Source organism: Osmia lignaria, chromosome 15 (assembly GCF_051020975.1).
Source record: "Osmia lignaria lignaria isolate PbOS001 chromosome 15, iyOsmLign1, whole genome shotgun sequence".
NCBI lineage: Eukaryota > Metazoa > Arthropoda > Insecta > Hymenoptera > Megachilidae > Osmia > Osmia lignaria.
In genome coordinates this window covers 1,462,330-1,482,522 of record NC_135046.1, presented here as the reverse complement: position 1 = coordinate 1,482,522, position 20,193 = coordinate 1,462,330, and the positions used below count along the sequence as shown (strand labels likewise).

At 44.3% G+C, this 20,193-nt stretch overlaps 1 protein-coding gene across 3 annotated transcripts in view; it reads right to left on the bottom strand.

Annotated features, from left to right (window-relative positions):
* InR-2 (insulin-like receptor-like) overlaps positions 1-20,193 on the bottom strand; it is a 45,260-nt gene that overhangs the window by 11,115 nt on the left and 13,952 nt on the right. The window contains exons 1-4 of one of the 3 annotated variants that reach the window (XM_034315652.2): positions 14,966-15,078; positions 1,403-1,431; positions 1,263-1,332; positions 654-900 (exon numbers count right to left, since the gene is read on the bottom strand). In XM_034315652.2, coding sequence (XP_034171543.2) covers positions 654-896 — 243 coding nt within the window. In that variant the 5' untranslated portion in view covers positions 897-900; positions 1,263-1,332; positions 1,403-1,431; positions 14,966-15,078. Of the gene's footprint in view, positions 1-653; positions 901-1,262; positions 1,432-14,965; positions 16,268-20,193 lie in introns of those variants that run through there. The other 2 variants (XM_034315649.2, XM_076692519.1) reach the window with 2 other exon arrangements.

Here is a 20,193-nt window from a genome sequence, read left to right as displayed (position 1 = left end):
CTGAACGAAACGATCCTCGCGGAAACCTGACCTCTCTACTCTTGGACAAAGAACACCCATTCAAGTGTAAAATAAACTAATATAATTTATAAAAAAAATATTAAAAATACCGCGCTCTCTCCGATAATGTAGTTTACAAAAATGATATCTCCAGCAGCGTACACAGTGTAGATGTTTCGAGTGATCAGTAGCCTGTCACGATGTACGATTATTCACTCTCGGCCAAATGGAATTGTTTACAGACGCGACGCGACGCGACGGGAGGATGCCAACGAGACGGTTCGTTGCTCCTTCGGCGGAATAATGCAGCCGTGTAGAGGATGGTAAATTTCTGCCAAGATGGTAACTTGGCTCGTGCCAGAAGGAACCGCTATTAGCCACGATTCCGATTTCTTGCCGTACTAGAATGGAATTCTTGTGCCAAACGAACGGAACTCGTCTCTAAATGTCATGCCGCGGCGCGTTTCACCCGTTCCTACAAACTTTCGACCATAACAATAACAACGAAATTGTCTAATTACTTTCTTCCCACGACTCTGACTCTCTGATTGAAATTTACCCTGGGAAAAGTTAGGGTGCCGTTTAACCTATAACCTTACAGGCTTAGTCTTTCAAAGTAAGGAACAGCTCAAGTTGAACGTATCCGTACTTACCGAGATGACGTTCTCTCCTTTGCCAGCTTTAGTTATCAAGTCCCAGTCGATCGTGTCCACGTAACAAAGCACAGGATTCTTTTCGAATCGAACGGAACCACGCACGACCGTGGTCAGACTGTGGAGGCCGATCTCTTTAAGATGCATCATCTCGAACGCGACAAGGGCATAGTTGATGAACAATGAATGGCCACGAATCACGGTCAGGTTAGGGAACAGTTGACCGATGCTAGATAACCCCATCACCCTGTAACCAAACGGGAGCAGGAAGAATGAAAAGGAGAAGCCTGCTTGTGAATGGGAAATCCGGCTCCGCGTACTTTACGATGCTGTAAAAAAGTGGTCAGAAAGGGAAAAACGAGCAGAGGAGGAAGCGAAGAAAGAAGGAACCGGTGAGATAATAACAACGTACAACCGATAGGAAGTTTAATGAGCCAGCAGGGTGGAAGGAAGTCGTCTGGACAATACGATTCCTGCTCGTTTCTATTAGACCGAGTAATTTCAGTCCTAACTCTACTGGTTTTTTCTTCATTTTCGTTTATAAAAAAAATTGATCGGCAATTTTTCGTTATCGAGTGTATCAAGTAACTTTTAGAAAGTTTTATTTACCTGTACAAAAGTAAGTATCCGGTAATTTCCTTCAGTTCCGGGAATGAAATGTCGGCGAGCCCCGTAACCTCTTCAATTAGCAAAATTTGTACAAATCCTTCGACTAAGCGGCACCCCTTCAGTCTTTGAAAATTACTTACCCTGTTCCTAATGTCGATACTTTGGCACACTGCAACAAACAAGCAAACGAACGAAATTTTTTATTTCGAGTCGAGAGAAATCCGGAGGGTAATACGGATTATAATCATGTTTCACCAGTCTGATTGATGCGTTGCGAACGTAACCGATTATGGTTCGTCTAAAGGCAAGGTCGAGCAACCTTGTCTTTTAACCCGACTAGATCGCTGATATCCGTTTTGCCTTCCCTTCTGCCTCCTCTACCGACAAAACCAAATCAATTTGTACGTACAAGTTTATTCAAACGATTCCAAGGATTGCACCAATTACACCCTGCGTGTTCGGGGCGCTCGTTCGAAATGACAATAACGATAACAAATCAACAGACGACATGGTAGAACGCGTAGAAGATATTGTCAGTTAGTTCCTTCAAACACTTCCTGTCGTAACAAAGACGACCATAAATTATCTCCTTCAAAATCCCAGACTTTCTCCTTACCCACTCCTCCATACAAAATTCCAATAGTTTTTCCTCGGACACTCGCTCCCGTTTTTCAGCAGAAAGAATTCGACCTCTGATCAGTTCGCATCGTTTAGTTAGTTGAAATAAAGATCATTTTTCGATACAAACAACATTTGGTGTAATTGCCACCCTTCGGGTTTCCGATAATATTATATTGTAGGCGTTTAGTGGAAGGCGGTGAGTCTCCCGGGATGCCCTTAGTTCGGGTCGGCGGCCGCCAGGTGGCAGTGGGATGGATCGGTTCTCTCGCTGGCGGTCCCACGGCATGCGATTCGAATATACAGTATTGCCTCGAAATAAGCAACTCGCTCGGGACCGAACAGTTGCTTATTACGAAGCAGATATGCTATTGGGCTTGAGGAATAAAAGATCGTCAAGATACGTCACTCGTAGAAATGAGTGAGAGATCCGAGGTAACGGCAAACGGACCTCTCACCTGGTGGCCAATTGAAACAAAGAATAAGGGATAGCGAGTTACTTATTTCGAGGCGATACTGTATAGGAGTTCCGAAAAGTGGGGTTATAGATCGTCTGTCGTCAGCCCCACTGACGGTCTGGCAGACAATATCGACTTTGATTCAGAATTTTCGAATAACATATTCCTAGGGAACGGTGAATTTTCCTTGTATAAGTATATTAAAAAAAAACCGATTAGATTCAATCCCCATCGCGAAACCACGAGTCGTCCAGGTAACCCGAACAGAATATAGATGAGGATGGGTGGTTGTTGTGTTGGTGGGCAAGTAGAAACGCCGAATCAGCCGAGGAATTAAGGAGCTTGGGAATGCCGGTGGAGGAATTATCGCGGCTTGACGTCTTTGGAATGCACGCAGAGAAGGAGCGTGTTCGTCCACGTGCAGACAGACGGTGTCGTCTGCCAGCTCCGACCGTGATGGACGTTTGTTACATCGTAGTCTGAAACAAGCTCCGGCAAAGTGTCGACTACACCAGCCACCCTCGATTGTAACGGAACGAGCGCTAAAAATACGTACGACAACGACGGCTGGCATTGGGATAATAAACACGAGGGCGGCAGTTTTCATCTAGCCCCCCTCTCTCCGTTATCCTTCTTACCGAGCCAGAAAAATGAAAATATCCGTCGTTATCAGACGTACGAACGATGGAAGATTGAAAAAAATCATGTGCACAGAGAGAATTGATTGGAGAGGCTCATTTTCTTCGACGGCCTCGAAACGAAAATCAACGTCACCCGACGCCTACATGGACGCCCACTTGGCATGTTTGTCATCGAACATAGCTCGATAACTAATAATTCGAACTCGTTATTATGTCTAACGAAAAGTCACGATTGTCGCTCTTTTATTTAGCTCTCGACACGGTTACCTAGCGAAGGAAAGGCGAACGGTAAGCTTAGACAGAGCTCAAACGTCGTGATCGTTTGCTACACCACTGCTGATTATGTGTTCATAATGAATCAGCCAGCTGCTGCCACACGCCAACCGAACTTCCGCTTATCGTCTAACGATCTGACGACTGACTGATAGAAAAAAAGAAAAACGAAGGGCCGGTCAACCGGCGCCTTTATCACTGCTACTTCTCTCTTTCAAAACAAAATTGTGTTATTATTTACATTATCAGAACACATCCGGACATTCTTGTTATCTTTGAAGATGGAAGGGGGTTATTACTCGGATTTCCCTTAAACTAACAGCTAAAATAACATCGAGTAAACATATTGCGTCAATATGAATTATGCGATAGCGTTGGCCTGATACGAGCCTGGCGATTTTTTTTCGTACGCGACTAGAATTCGATTCCATGTGAAAGGCGACACCTTGAACGCGAGAAAACGAAGAAACCACGTCAAGGAAGCGCGGTGGATCGGATTTAGCGATTTCAGCTAGTCGATGGAGTCGCATAACGCTAATCGCGGATGGTAAACGTTTGCCACGCATCCGCTTTTCCCTTTCAACCCTTTCCATACGGAGTAAGTTTATAAAACAAATTACACGAAGCTGGTATCTAATCGTTGCGCGTCTACGCAGAAACGATATCAATTCTGCATGGGTATCGTATAAACTCGCGCGGCAGGGGGGGGGGGGGGGGGTCTCTTCTCGTTATCAAATCGAATTCTACTTTGCTTTCGTGAGCAAATATTGCGTAACAACGGATTGCTGAAAGAAATAAAAAATGTACCTGGCCCTGGAATCTGGACAAGAAAAGCGTCATTTGCTACTGTTATCTTGCGTAGCGTTATGCACAGTTACACACGTTTTGTTTTCTATTTATCCACGCGCAAATTATTTGGAGTTTTATACCAGAAGCTTACTTTCTAATTTAAACGTGACAATTATTTAATGTGGTGCAATAATGTTACCACGAGCAACCGGTTCTCTCAGAGGATAGTGTTGCTAACGGCAAAATAAAATTGTGTTATTCATGAAAATTGAACAGAAAATCCGTTAAGTAGCTTTTAAAACGCTTAATGATCCGTATTATTGATTTAGATGAATGATTTGCAGAAACATTAGATAAACGACGAGTAACCAATAATTTGTTGCACAGATATCGTATAAAATGATTGTTTTCGCTCGTCTATGAAGCGAAAGTCACGATTTTCGCGATAAGTGTTAGGTTGATACCGATGGCGCGGTTTACTTTCACGTTCACAAAATCGACCGAAAGAATTGTGGTATAACTGTTAAAATGACCGCAAAGATTTTGTATGGATACGGTATGAAAAACTTATCGGTAAAAAGTTGAAAATAAGTACATAGATGTGGAGACAAAGGACTCGCGTCGCCGACCTTCCGGATGGATTCTAGTGTATACAGGGTGTTAAAAAATAACCTGAAGACCTCTACACCGCTGGATAGATTACAAAAAATCGAAGTGAAAAGTTCTGTAGCATTTTTCGATAGGATCAGTAGTTTAGCCACATTTAGTTGTTGAAAATTGAAAAACTGACCAATCAGCGCGCAGCTGGAGTCTCATCTTCGATCTCAGATCCTAGAGTCTAACAATAAGTACCGACTGGTACTCGGTAGATTTACGACTAATTAATTAACAGAAACAACGTACAGTTCAATAAATTATCAGAGTGAGCGTGTGCCGATCATGGGAAATTCGTATATCGAACCGTATGGTTCTTCCTCTCGATCCTGTCGGGATCAAAGAGAAAATTTTATAACGAATAATAACGGAGCACGGATCAAAATTGCTGTCGATATTACCGAGCAATTACGCGCTATAAAATTGACTAACATTGTAAGTAGTAAACCGTGTACAGCGCTACGGAATTTTACGTGGTAATACTTAATATGCACCTCAGTCAAACGTATCTGGTCGAAGCCAGTTTACTCTTCTTCCGTTCTTCAGCGGTTTGCCAAAAACGACTGCAGATCTTGACGTAATCCCTTGCCGCGGTTAAAAAACCAGACGATTGGCTCGTCTGAAATCGTGCTCGATATAGGGATATATATTTAAATTGTCAATATTTTCGAAACACTAAGTTGCAAAACCCTTCTAGTATGATGATCAGGAGTAAATAGAAGACCTACAACAGTTAAATACGTTAGGTACGAGAAGCATGATTAAGAAATGTTGCCGACAGCGGACCCATTATCGTCCTAAGATACTTAAATATCTGCTTTTCGTATCGTCTGCTGTCTATCACGGGGTATATAATTAACTAACACACGAGCAGAAAGTACACTCGTCCTGTATACATTGTATCATTTTTGAGTGTGCATACATATCGGAGCGTCGATCGGGGTCTGCGCGAAAAAATCAACTACTTGCCTTTCAACTAAGGAAAGAAGAAACAAGGTTGCTATTGACAGCAGATAACTCGTTGGTTGCTAAGGTACCTCGCCTGTTAATAAAGAAAATAAAATTTTATCAAAGCGTGAGCATCTACCGGTTGGCAAGGGATGAATACGATCCCAGCAGGTATCTGATTTTCTGTCAAAGAAGATCATTCCTCGTGAGGCATGATAAGTCAGTTGATCAGACCTGATACAGAGGAAAAAAGGATAGTTCGTCAATTAAAAAACTTTTATCCGTGAACACTGATCGGAGCCGGTTTTTGGCCAATGTACCGCGATCCTCCTTCAATGAGGTCGTCGATTCTGCGAAACCTAATGAGTTTCTTTCCATAGGGTCGATTCTTTCTGACCACCGGCGAGAAGATTCATTTCTATGCGAACCCATCACATAGACACGGAAAAGTTTGGGAAATCACTTCGAATCAAATTAAAGCTAAATTGGAAAGTGGGTAAACGAAAAATTAAGTTCGGCTAGCAAAGTGTTAAAGAAAGGATTCGATTCGATTATACTTGCCCGATAACGGAAGGATTAGCGAGCAAGTTGTACGGTGACCTATGATACGGTGCTATTTAGAGGCGAGCAGGGTTAAAAATAAACGTAACAGCATCGAGGATGAGACTCAATGGGGTCGATCGAATCGTTGACGCGATCTACTGAAACAGTAGCAACGTTGCTACTATCCTGAACCTCTCTGGAGTCTATTAAAAGCATCTCCCTCTTCCCCGTTTTCAATCGAGAAACCCGCAGATTAAACTCTGCTTTTTGCGCAGTATTCTTTTATAAATAAACCACTTACGTACACCCGTTACTTCGGACAGGGAAAAAGGAGATTCCGCTTTTACTGATCGACCGATTTAACGCTTTCTCGGTCGGACACTTTGCGCATGCAATCACTGATGACTATCTTAAAATCATTTAATCGTATACATATAAAATAAACGCCAGTCTCGCGTATACGATAAGATAAATATCTCTAACTATTTTTTTTTAACATCTTATACACCCAGAACACGAAGTCATCGACTGTCGAAAATAATTAAGGACATGTCGATTTTCTCTTCTCTCATTAAAAATTGACACCTTTCGCGGTGTACATATCTACATCTTTCGCGAGACACTCTGTACATCGGTCAATGAAATCTCCAGCGGTGATTTCGACGTGTCCCGTTCCTTCGCGCAGTTATTCATTTTTTTCCATCATCGAATGACGACAACACGTGACACGATACCTAATAGCGTGATTTTCCGTTCCCAATGATTCCATGTTGACGCGTGTGGTCCAGAGCGAAGAGACGGGGAGAAAGGAATTCGTCGTGGTAGGTACTCTCTCTCGCCTAAGAAGTCCCGATGTATTTACGTTCTCCTTAATACACCAAGTCGGCCGGCGGTTCTATTAACGGAGTCGTTAGCAGGTGTAAGCCAGTTACAGGGACGTGTACCGGCAATTCTGTCGACGGACGAGCTGAGCTGAGCTAAGCCGAGTCGAGTCGAGTCGAGTCGAGTCCGTACCCTCGCACGATCGGCACGCGCGGGCAACAAAATTCTTGCTCGCCATATTGCAATTAACCGAGGTACCGAGCCGCCAAGCGGGAGGAGATCGACGGTGATTTAAAAAGAAAAACTTACAACCGACTTACACCGCATTCCGGACGCTCTCCTCAAGGTTATCAACCATTCACCCAAAGATCGAGTGGTGAAGTAAAATCTCTTCGTATACTGCGCTCCACGTCCGCCTGTACATCGAGAAAGTTTATATAGAAACCTAATATTATATATGATTTGTGGAGTAGGATTGGTCAGCTGCAGAGTTGGTTTGACCGGCTGGCCGGTCAGCACCGTTTCAGCGGTGCTTTCTGAGAACCCTAGCGACCAGTCAATGCCCAGCCGCCATATTCTACCCAGGAATTTTCCTTCGCGGGGCCCCGCTTACCGGTTCGCCAATGATTCAGCATCCGATTGGCGAGAATCAATAATTCTTCTTTTTAAGAAGTCATTTTCTATAAATGATTTTAAAAAAGTCGAACATAGCCTCTCGCTATGCGGAACCTAACCGGTCCGAACCGATTCCCGTCATCGTTCAAAAATGAATTACATTGTATTAGAAATACAGCGGACTTAATCGAGTTTCGTGAAGAGAAGAGAGGTGAAATTTGTGCGAAGCCTCACAGACATCGCGTCGCGGCGTTTCTGGCTTTCGTGCGGCGCCCCGACGCTGCTTTCCGGTCTCTGTCATGGTTTAACGAGCCGAAAGCACGAGAATGACAAACATTACACGGCTCTAATTTATACGCTCGCGCCGTCCCTTTTTCAAGACCGTTCTCCTCTCCCGGCATTCGAGAGGATCGCGAGCGAGTTTGTCGTCGACACGCGACCACCGACTCGTCCTGGCTTTAATTTACTTGTAAGAGGATGGAACAATGTCGGAGTGGAAAAAGCACGTCACGGATATTATCTGCACGCTTAATTGTGGCTAGCAAGTTTTCAGACTGAGCCTAACGAGACAATCTAACTCGTTCACTCTTTCTTCGTCTGGAAAGAATCGGTTATTTCTGATACGAAATAAATTAATTGGATTTGTGCGCAAGGTAGGTGAGACCAGGTATAGTTGTCACAATTGTTATAAAAATGAAACTAAATAGAAATGTACTCATAACCCATGGAAACTAGTGGAGATATTGTCGCCTCTCCCCCGCGAACGCTCAGTTCGCTGTAGATTAGTATCAAGACACGACGGGTCATTGTTAGTTTTGAGATACACTTAAAGTAAATTTTTGCAATATCTTTTCTATTAGATAAGTATATTGGTTTCTTACGATTAGTATCGACTATAATGGCTTTAAAATCCGATAGTTTAAAGTTTTATCTAACTTATTCTGACACAGAACATTTGGGGTTATTTGTCACAATTCGCCAGGATTACCGATGTATATTTGCCATAATTGATAAGTTTGCTACAACTACTTTTAATTCATTTTTAATGACATAGAATTCTCAATTTTATTATAAATATTTAAAAATTTAATTTTATATTTAATATTGTTTAGGATTCATAATCAATACAAAGAATTACATTTGTAATTCTTTTTTTTAAATATATTTTCAATCGTAAATTTAATTTTGTGTTCAAGACTGTATAGTTTCTTAGTTTCATTATTATTTTGTGTTCGAATTTCAGAATGAAACTTTAAATATGAGATTTTTATAACGTATGTGATAACACTAATAATAAAATTCTTACTTTTTCAATTGAATTGATTTTTTCTTAATAAATTTGGCTATTTAAATGTGCGACAACCAACCCAAGCTCGAGGTACATTGTCATAAAATAATTACTACAGATAATGTGAATCAATTGACAGTCTTATTGTTAATATGTATTCATAAAAGTAATTTCTTTTATAAACTTAGCCGTACCTAGTTTATATTAAACTACAGTAAAACCTCTATAAGTCGTCATTTTCCTTTCCTTGTCATTTTAAAATTTACATGGGTTCTTACTTCGCTTAAGTCGTCACTCCGTTTAAGTCGTCCAAATTTCTCGGTCCTTTGAGTGACGACTTACCGAGGTTTTATTGTATGTCTGAAATTTTATTGTACTTCTCTGCAACTTATAACCTGTAAAAAATAAAAATAAAAAAAATTTGACAACCATACCCGATCTCCCCCACGGGAAGCGGCGCGTTCGCGCGAGCGTACCACAACCCAAACGAGGTCATCGACCTTGGCCAGCCGATGACCGTAGGGCCAGGTGGAGCGAGTCGACGACGGGGGTCTTCTTCGAGCGTCTTCTGTTGGGCGTTTCAACGATACCGGAAGTTGCCGTCTAGACGATGCTTTTTTTCCTCCTCCCACCGGTTAGTTCCGGCCTCCTCCTACGGCCACCTTGCGTTTCATCGCTGATATTTTGTCGACTCCGAGCCGCAGGTAGCTTTTATGATTAAGATGGATATAAGGTTAATCGAGCAATCTCGTTTCTTCTCCTTTGCTTCTTTATTGTCTAACGTAACCTTTCGTGTGTGACCCACTTTCGCAGCTATGCTTGACCTACTGTCGTTCGAACGCGTCTGAATATTACGGGGAATGAAGAACAGTAGACAATTTTTCGATAAAACGGTACCGTGGTGAGACTTTGCGGTAATTTCGATAGAACGCGCCGCAGGCGTGTTTGACTCAATTGCAACCGAGATTACCTTTGAGTAAAAAATTTTATTCTAAAATAGTTTCAAGGAAATCGAATTTTTCCTGACCAACAGCAATTTGGAATCTCGCATTGCAAAGTAATATATTTTCTACCGTGAAGAAGCCACGGGGTATATATCTTTTTTGAAACAGCTGGTACAATAGGGTTGGAAAGGATTAAATATCAGCGGACCACTTGGATAGCACTCCCCTCTGCACAGGGTGACACGTCAGCGTGAACTATCCACAGGAAGTGGTGCGGTCGGTCTCCTTAATAACGACTGGCCCTGTTTACACAGGAGGGATCCAGAAGCGACGCGATATTTCCTCAAGTTTTCGAGATGCCCCTCAGACTACACCCCTTACCTTCACCTCCAGCCTCTACTATTTATTCGTCCGTCTTTCGTCGCGTTTTACGGTTGGCCGGAAATCATTAAATAATGTCACCGTACGACTTCCGTTGTCACTTACCGTAAACGGTCGCGCCACTTGATATGCAAGCTGACACGCCTTAATTACATCGCTCTCCTCCCACGCGGATTTTCATACACCCGTTGTTTGTCTGTCAACTTTCTCTCTTTAAAGCATTTAACGTTTTTTGACAAAGAAACTTATTACCAACTACCCTGTGTCCTTCGACGCCTCTCGATAGACCAAGTGCCATCGTGAAATATTTACATCGTCTGTACCTGCTTTGCGTTTCGTTTAACCTTTATTATCAATCTATTCCAGTTCTATTACACACATTATATGCTTGTAAATGTCAAAAGGTTGAAGGAAGGGTGTCTTTTCCGCGTTTCGATCCACAGCTGTGGCGGCAGACGTTTTCACGGTCGTTCACCGAGATCGATCCTCGTTTTCGCTTTCCTCGAGAAAGAGAAGTCTTCGTTAACCTTCTCTGACTGAAACAGTCGTAAAAGTCTGGTGAGTACACGCTGCGCTGTTACGTCACGTTCCCGGGATTCTTTCATGGTTCAGCACCGTTATTCGCTTTGCGATGGTTTCGCCTTTGCCACGATAAGAGGATATACTCGATCAATTTGGTGAGAACGGTAACTGGAGGCTCGCGTTAATTGGCCAACGCCACAGGTGGTGATAATTTGCAAGATACAAACAAGTAGAAAAAAAACGAACGTGGACGGTTCTCGGCCGCTTTATCGTGCTGTTTACGACTTTTAAGTCATAGCTACGCGATCCATAAATATAAGCTGGACGTGGTGCCGGCCCGTAAATTCGCTTTCCCGACGACCACGATGACGATGTGTGAAACGTTGCGGAATAACAAATCCCGGACGTTTTACGAGAAAATGATTGTCGCTAACGTTTCACGGTACCATAAACTTCGCTAATCGACGCGCAGAACGGCTATCAATGTGCAGGAACGTTTTCAACCTCTTTGAAACGCTTCATTCCGTCGAAAAGTGCACCCGTTTTGTCCATTGTTGATTATCTCAAAACGACAAAAGAATATTTTCTATTTATTCTGTTACCAAAAAATGTAATTTCTGTATTGGACGATGTTGTTTCACAAATAACTTGTGTATATCCAGTAGAGTTTTGAAATAACAATCCCCTGTGTTGTGTATCCCCCATAGCAATTAACGCGTTAACGTTCGAATTCGTGGCACGGTACGTTGAAATCCCATGGTAACCGTTTCCCTTTGTTTGCTTCATTTTCCAGCACGGCTTTACCATTGCCAAATCTGTGTCCACTCGGACAGCGAATCGTGCGAAGGATGAAGAAGAAGAAGAAGGGAAAGAGATCGCGATCGTAATTAGCGAACGCTTGTTCGGACGGAAAATTTACGAGGGAAAATAGGCGGGCGGAGGGCAATTATCTTTCGTTGATTATTTCGCGGGTAAGTTCTTGTTCATCTGCCGTTCCACTTTAGGAGACGAGGCTGTTTTAGTCGAATACACCAACAACATCGCAGCAAGAAAGAGCCAACGCCCCGGGCGAGCTTCCACGACTATAAGCTGCGTTTCACGATTTTCAACGAGATAAAAGGAGCTCAAAATTATCTCCTAAAATATTCCTCGCTCTTCTTTAGAATCGGGGACGACGCGGTTTTATTTAATCTCTTTACTGCGAGATAACTAACGTAAGAGCGAAACGCTTTTCTGCGTAAGATTTCGTAACGCATGTTTATTGTTGGCGGTAGTTTCCGAAGCGACGAGCATAGCGGATTATATACGTCATTCTCAGTTTGGAGCCAAATAGCAATCGTGGTGCGTAGCGCGTCATTCCAGGTCAAGGGGTTAAATGAATCAGAGATGATAATTAGGTAGAATGATAGATCGGTCCAACTCGGCGTCGAAAAGACGCGTTTCCCTTCTTCAACGAGGCTCGACCAAGTGGAATTGGAAGTTCGAGAATCGCGAGAACACGATTCCGCGTCGGATCGTTGCTCGTCGAAAATAGTTACAGCTCGGCGACCAAATGTCTCGTGAACCGCGACGTAGAAGGAGCATGGATTCTTTCGACTGACCGAGACGCGTGCAATTCTACTTATACGCGTCCCAAGTGTACCAAAACCATCTCGCTGTTTCTGGCACGTACCAAAATTTATAGCCTCCTTTCGATACGTTTGTGGAAATCTCGTTGACCCTTTTCCACGATCGTCAAATCCCCTGCTTCTATCATTTCATACGAGAGATTTTGGTTTCAGAGAAATCTGAATACACGAATAGCTAGAACAATAATTTGGAATATTCGAATGCGTCGGGAGGAGTGAATGCTAATTTCCGAAACAATTAGGGATGATTGCTGACGAATGGAACACGTGGCATGGTACCAAAACGAGAGAATGCGGCCCGTGGGATGTCGCTGCTCGCGACAAAGACGTTCTGGACTCGTTTCGAACGGCATTCCGCAACGTGCATCGTTTACCAACGAGCAAGGGGCCACCAGACGAGTCTGGTCAGCTCTCGCACAGGTGATGAAGAATAAAAAAGCACACCTTCGGAGAGCATCGAAATTTTCTCATTCTTATCGATCCGGTGACGCGCCATCTTTCTTTCTCGTGATTTCCCACGGCAATTTCGTGCCTCCCGTTCAATCAGACTGTCGACCTCGCTGTCGATTGACGCATTTAAACTCGTCTCGAACAAGATGCTGCCGTTAATTGTTTATTACCGCTTGTCTGCGTCTCCTGTCACTACAAACTTCGAGAAATTTCGGTTCATCTTCCTGCAGACGTTCCAAGACCGAAAGGAGTGTTCCAATTATTTTATTCGAAAATGATCATAGAAACAATAAATAAAGGAGGAAAAGGAAGCGTTAATGAATGAATCGTACAACTTCGACGCCTATCAGCGTCGAATGAATTCGTGGTAAACGGTATCCTGTTCCGCGTCCGTATCGCCACGCGCGAGTACTCGATTTCCGCCGGAAGCACTCCGTCGGAGAATCATCGCTCCGTGCCGAGTTTCGCGTTTCAACTTAACTCTTATTTTGCACCATAAGGCGACCATCGACTGAGACAAACTGATTAAGAACGAAATTAAAATTCAGCCGAACATTAAATTTGTAACATTTTTCAAAGAAATTGAATTTTTAATCGACAGTCGAAAAGGATGGCGCGTCCGTCGGTTACTGAGTCGACTACCTTTTATAATATAAATGGAATTGTTCAGGAAGAAGGAAGAAATGGTAAAAAGGTCGTGACACGCATCAAGCGGATCGAAGCGAAGGGAGGAGAAAAGTTGGTATCGAGAGGGAAAGTGGGAGCCGGCGTCGCGACGCAGCTGCTCACGAAGGGTGTCAATTAGATAACCACCGATCGTACCTCCATTCGCGCGTGACGAACCGGAGGGTGCCTTGCAGTGTCACCGCGAAGCCCTTCACCGCACAATTTCTCGTCATCTCGGTGTTTTAACTTTGTAAAACAAGAGAATAAGTTATCCTAGCCTTTTCTCACGGCTTGAAATTAACTTAAAGGCACAATACGAGGCCGCTTCGAAGCTATTTAACGTCGAGTCCGGCTATGCAAATTTCGATCAATTTGTCAGAATTCCGGTAGCAAGGCTGATTCCCGTGCACGCGATCCCTCGCAAAAGGATATAATCGTTAAAAGATAGCGGTCACGAAAATGAATCTGCCAACGTTAACCGCGCTCGAATATTATTTTTAACGAACCTGTTGAAAGTTTACGTGGTAATAATAAATAGAAAAAGAAATGAACGTCGTGGGGCGCGTACAGAGAAGGAATCGCTTGGAATATCGGTTGAATGTAAAAAGAGAAGACGTTTCCTTTTCACCTGTTCCCTTTGTTCGTTAATTCGACGAGACAGGGAGAAAAACGAGGGCGTCGGGTTAAATATTTCCAGCCCATTTGCTCCCTCTGGACGGCGACGTTCACTATCGGAGAGTCGCTCGTTGTCGAAATCAAGTCTGATGCAGCTCCCCGGAAGCAACCGCGCCAACCGTATGAAAATCGAATCGTACCATGATCGATATAATGGCCAATTTCTCTCGAACTAGTCTCGTTTGTCGCATGGAATTTCTTCGAATTGTCCGCCATAGAAAGCGTTTCAATCTTCTATCGGATGATCAGCCGTTTTCATCAAGTTCCATTGTAACCCGCCTCCAACTCGGCGTTTCCGTTCGATTCAAAAGGAACATTCTTCGTCGGATCGACGCGACGGTTAGGCGGATACGTATTAACTATTGCTTTTAAATTATTTCCCTTGTTTATCGCACGAATACGTTGAGAAACAATTTTTCATCTGTACCAGAATCGAGGATAAAATTGCGTTCAAAAAAGAACTACGTTTCGCGCAAAATAAAATAAGAAAGAAAAAAAACAATATTGGATATCCCAGGCAATTAATTAATACTTGCGGTCCAGAGGATGCAACGTGTTCATCCGCTTACGGGGTGGAAATGGAAACACGGTGAATATTTTGGAGCACAGAGGGAAATTCATAAATAGCGAGAGAAATTTCCCTTTCGGCAAATACGGCCGTGATATGCTTGCTATTGTACGGTCATATTTGCAACAGGGAGCTTCTTTTTTTTTTTAGATACTGCTGGTATACTCGGTGAACTCTGGTAAAAGGGTTAAATATTTAAAACAAGCTATGCAAGACTCACCTCCCTCTTCTTTGGCGAAACTCTTAGTGGATCCTTTTTGTGAATCGGTGAGAGCAGGGAACACGAGTACCATTAGGAACAGGGTAAGCCAGATCAAGGTCTGTCTGCTGAACCAGCCCCATCGCACGACGCTTGACGCGCAGCTGTTCGACGAGGAGCGCAGGCTGCGACGAGCGGTGTCGCGGTGCGACGTCCTGAAGGAAGTCATCGTGCGCGTATCCGTCGCATCGGGTTCCTCGGGATCCCGGAGACGCTCGCAGATTTCACAACTGGCCCGCGCAGAACGAGCGGACGAGTCTGCGGGTAGGGAGGAGTGATCGTCAGCGTTTAGACAGCGGCAGTGACAGCCGAGGGGGTTGACATTCGTGCAACAAGCAGCGGTCGTCGTGCAAGACTTGACGACTGCTGTTGTTGTATCAGCCGACTCGTCTTCGGACGCCGCGTTACCGAGCCTGCGCATGCACCACGTTGACTTCATCCTTCGCAACCCTTTGGCGAAGCTAGAAATCCGCTGCTCGTCCAGGATCACCCTTTGACGATCTACACCCGATGGATCAATGGCCAAGATATTTACTCAGACTCTTTCGACCTTCTCGTTCATTTTCCTCAGTCTTCCGTTTTCCTTTCTCTGCGCCTTAGCAACTGGCAACTCTTGCCAGGATGATCAGGATGGGTTTCAAGATCTACTCAAGCTTTCTCGTTCATCCTATTCGAGCTTTCTTCTCACTTCTACTTTTTTCACTTTGCAAAAAACGAGATTGAATTTTCTTTCGAGGAATACTCGAGAGCTGTCCCAGAATAGTCATCTCTTCGAGTCGTTCGAGTATAATCCGAATATCAGCCGTTCGAGTTACGAAACCGATGTTGATCGATCGGTGGCTCGAACGACTCCATCGAGCGATCCACTTCGCTCGTACTTTCTCTTCGTGATCTCCGATTCGAGTTTAACGGAGATCGATCGACTCGCGTTTAATGTTCCTTGATATCACCACCGTACGAACCGTGGGATTTCTTCCTCTTCGTCGTCTTCTTCTTCTCGTCACGGTCATGCCACGGCTACGCGATAACGGGCCGCGTTATCTTTTCTTTTTCCTACCGATCTCACGATACTTCACCTAATAATCCACAACATTGTAGTCCTTCCATGTTCGCACCAGTGTCCTGTTTCACCGTTTTCTCTTTTTCCTTCAGTTTCACGGACATTTACGAGACGAATCGATTCGCTGGAAGTGACGAACGACAAGGTGGATCGAGTATCTTCGTACGCCGGTTCTTCCGGTTCTACATGGATCATCGGTCATCCTGTAATCAGAAAAACGTGTTTCTTGAATCGTTCGGTTCGGGAACCGAGTGACTACCCTTTTATGAATCATCATTAACAAACATTTCATTCTATCACGTACTCTGGATCGGACTTAAAATGAAGTTTATTAGGGAAAATAACCGTTCGGATGGATTAATTTGAAGTAGCATTAAAGTAGCCAATATACATATAACGTGTTAACAAGCCTGGCCAGTGAACCAGTCACCAGTATCATGCTCCAAGAATAGACCAGGCATACCTCAATGAACTCGTCATCTTTATCGATCATCATCATCGCGATGGAATTCGGAACAGAGAATTCCACTATTTCGATTGTTATTGGATATAAAAGTGGAAGTAATGGCAGGACATTATTCGCGTCTGCTTGATATCATCTCGTTCTACGTTTTGGAGCCAGAGAGAGGATCTAATATTAGTTCCGTTGGTCCGTGAAATCGTGACTTGGTTCACCCAAACGTCGTTCCACGAACAGACCAGACGGGCGTCTGACATTTTCCGCCAGATCCATAATTAATAATCGAGCTAGTTCGTCTTTTTTTCTTTTTTTCTTTTTTTCTTTTTATCAGGGAACGAGGGAACACGGTTGGTCGACGATGAAACAGCGTATTTTCACTCGTTCCTTTTTTATACGGAGAAGATGGAATGGCATATCTTTCTTTACATACATCAATATTTCGGAGTATTCTGTGTAATTGTTAAGTACGAAAGGACGGACGTGTTTCTTTTTCGAGATAGCCGTTTGAAGTGACGCGTGCTCGCAAAATACCGTTCTGGTTACCATGACACTCGGGTTAAGTAACGTGATTCGATTGAAGGTGCATTTTTCTTCGTAACGAGCGATAATTGATTTATTGCGTATGAAGGGGTCAGAGTCGGGCCGTATACGCGGTAGCACGCGCCCTGGTACCGAGCGACACGCTCGATTAAATCTCCGCTCCGCTTCAACTATCCTCCTCGCGTCTTCACCGATCCGTTCGAACCAACGGCAGCGATCGAACTTGTCAATTGTCCACGTTCACCAAGCGTTCCACTTGAAATCGATTCCGCTCGATCAGCCTCGATCGTCGCTGGCGCCGAATTTTTCGAATCGCGACATGTCGCGAATATCACGAGCCTGAGAACACGACCTGACCATCCTTTCCATTGCATGATTCATCGTGTCTCGTTTCGAATCGTTAGATCATTAAACGCAACTAATCGTTGCAGTTACACGATAATAGGATGGTTCCTTTGAATTTAAATACTGCTTGCAACGAGGGCAGGAAAACTCTTGAAAGCATGGTTTTCTTAAGGGATGCCAGAACATTTCCGTGGCTGAGAGATAGCCGAGACGGCGACGAAGAGTAAAATATTCAAACGGAATGCAAATGGAAACGCGAATCTCGGCATATTTCGTACGACACGTTGACTCGTTGGTTCGACACGTGCGCACGGCTACATTATCGGCCAGATCACCGGAATATATTTGACCCGAAGAGATGGAAGCTTGCGCAAAACCATTTTCGAATTCGAAATTAGTTCGTCAGTTTCGCTTCGAGTTTCAGACCGGGAATTATTTATCAAAAAGAACACGCGGAACCGTAACTCATTGTAATTTGAATAACACAATGATTGCAAGGCAATTTATTTTTCAGCAACAACATTGACACGTCAACGATGCTTACGCTCGTGTAGTAATTACACGTGTAAATCTATTAATACATTAACCTCTTGCACTTGAATATTCATTCTACGTTATCGCGAGCTGACTAATAAATTAACAATTATACATTGAAAATACTCTTGTTAACCTTTTCAAATGAAAAAAAGGAAGACAAAAAAAAAAGAAAACTATATTTCCTAGTTCAACTAGTTTGCATATAATCAATTAATTATCTTGCATAAAGGGTATACTCGCCCTTAGCTGATTAGCTAAGAAAACGAATACATACATATTTCCTTGTGATTAAATCGTACCGGAAACGGACGATCTGCTACGCATTTGATCCGTCGTCGCGACGCGGCCAGGCTGGCGCGCGTGAATGAGCGAGCGAAACGTAGAGCGATAAAGATGAATATAGAAGTGAAGAGTGGGGTGGAGTGGGGCAGTTAGAAGGTGAAAGAGTGGTGGAAGCGACGGCGGCGCAGAAAGACGAGGAGGGGAGAGGATCGACTGGGATAGTGGAGCAGGAGGAGTGGGGATGGTAGCCGCGTCGAGGGAATGGGAGGGAAGGTGTTGTACGGACTGAAAGGGTTGGGGCCGTTGGGAGGGGGTAGTAGGCCGCAGGCTTCATTCACCACGCGGCTACGCTTTACTATGAAGTGTTTGTATTCGCGTTTACCGGCCCGCCGACACCGACCTCCGTTTATCGCCTCCTCTCTCTCGCGCCGCGCGTTCCAACTCGCTCCGTCTTTATCGCGCGTGTATCACCTGTCACGCGCTTTGCCACGACAGACCAAGTTCCGTCCACGGAAGCGTTACACGTGTGACTTTCTAGTTTTCCCGTGATATTTCCCGTGATATTTCAAGGGTCAGACTAGACGAACCTTTTTCTTTAAAAGTATCTATAGTGGTTAGAAAAATATTGGCTCGTTCAGTTACGTTTTAATTGTTTTGTTTATGACTATGAATGGAGGGAAAGAAAATTCATTGAAATATCGCTAGAATTTCTCAAGAAGACGTTCTTTGTGAATGAAAGAAGACGGTCGATACTTTTTCCCCGCGTTTTCCGTTCGCCTCCGCTTCGCTCGGCTCGCTTGCATCGCCTCGGGATCCTTTACTCTCCGCGCGTGGCCCCTACCTACCTCGATACACCGAGTCGAGCGTTTGACCAATCCGCGTCGAGGATCATCGTGGACGACGACGTGGTAGAGTAAATGCACGATACTCGAGCTGCGGTCTGCATTCACACATTCCTGACTGCAACGAGCCGTTGTTTGGAGTAAGAGCACCACGTCGAGAACGATTCTCTGTGTCGTGTGTCGATATCGTCTGTACCACCGCCGGTTCTATCTTCGAACACGTCGCAGGAATACGCTTCAATAGACTCCTTTAGCTTCTGATTTATTTAGCCTCACGAGTCGATGTCTCGAATCCCCGCCTTTTGCTTTCTTTCAGTTTGCGATCTGCGCCCACGACACCGACCGCGTTCAAAACGAGACATCCAGACAGAAATTTTCTGAAGGAGATGTACGTGTCTACAAAGAATCTAACAATCGTTTCTATTTTTAATTCGGAGAAAGAGATACCCTTCAGCTAGAAAATTGGCAAGGACTTTGAAATAAATAATAATGTTGCCAGCCGAAGAAATTCAAGAGCATTCGAAAATACGAATGTAAATAGAAAGCGGGGCTAAATCATCGCTGATCTGCACCGCGCCTAATTCGAGCGTCCTCGTCGAACGGGAACCACAAAACACGCCGCCGTTCCCTGCCACCCTCGTCGTTCAATGAACTCCCGGACCGCGTCCGAAAGTTTGATCGTGTGAGAACCACTGGTATCCCGTGCGAAACGGACGTTCGTCGTCGCTCGGCCGAGATCGTTGATTCTCGTTGGATTTCGGCGAATTTCGGCCGGTCGACAGCACCGCTTCGTTGCGGGAAGAATTCGAACGTGTTGCCGCGTCGCCTGGCGTCGCGTCGCATTTCCCGACGCAGAGCGTGAGAGCGCGTGGTGCGCCCGGCGAGCAGACAACCGAAGCGGACAGACGAACGAATAAATTAATTGCACTTTATATGGTCGCGGATAGCCAGGCAAACCACGATGCAAATTCTACAGCTGGCCGGCTGCGGCCGGACGGTTGAGGCTCTAGCCAGCCGCGATTATTCCTTTTAACGCGGATACTTACACAGGCGGTTAGAAACCTGAGAAAACCGAGGAACGATGTTCCTCGCGATGCTATCTCGTCGAAAGGGGGGAATCACG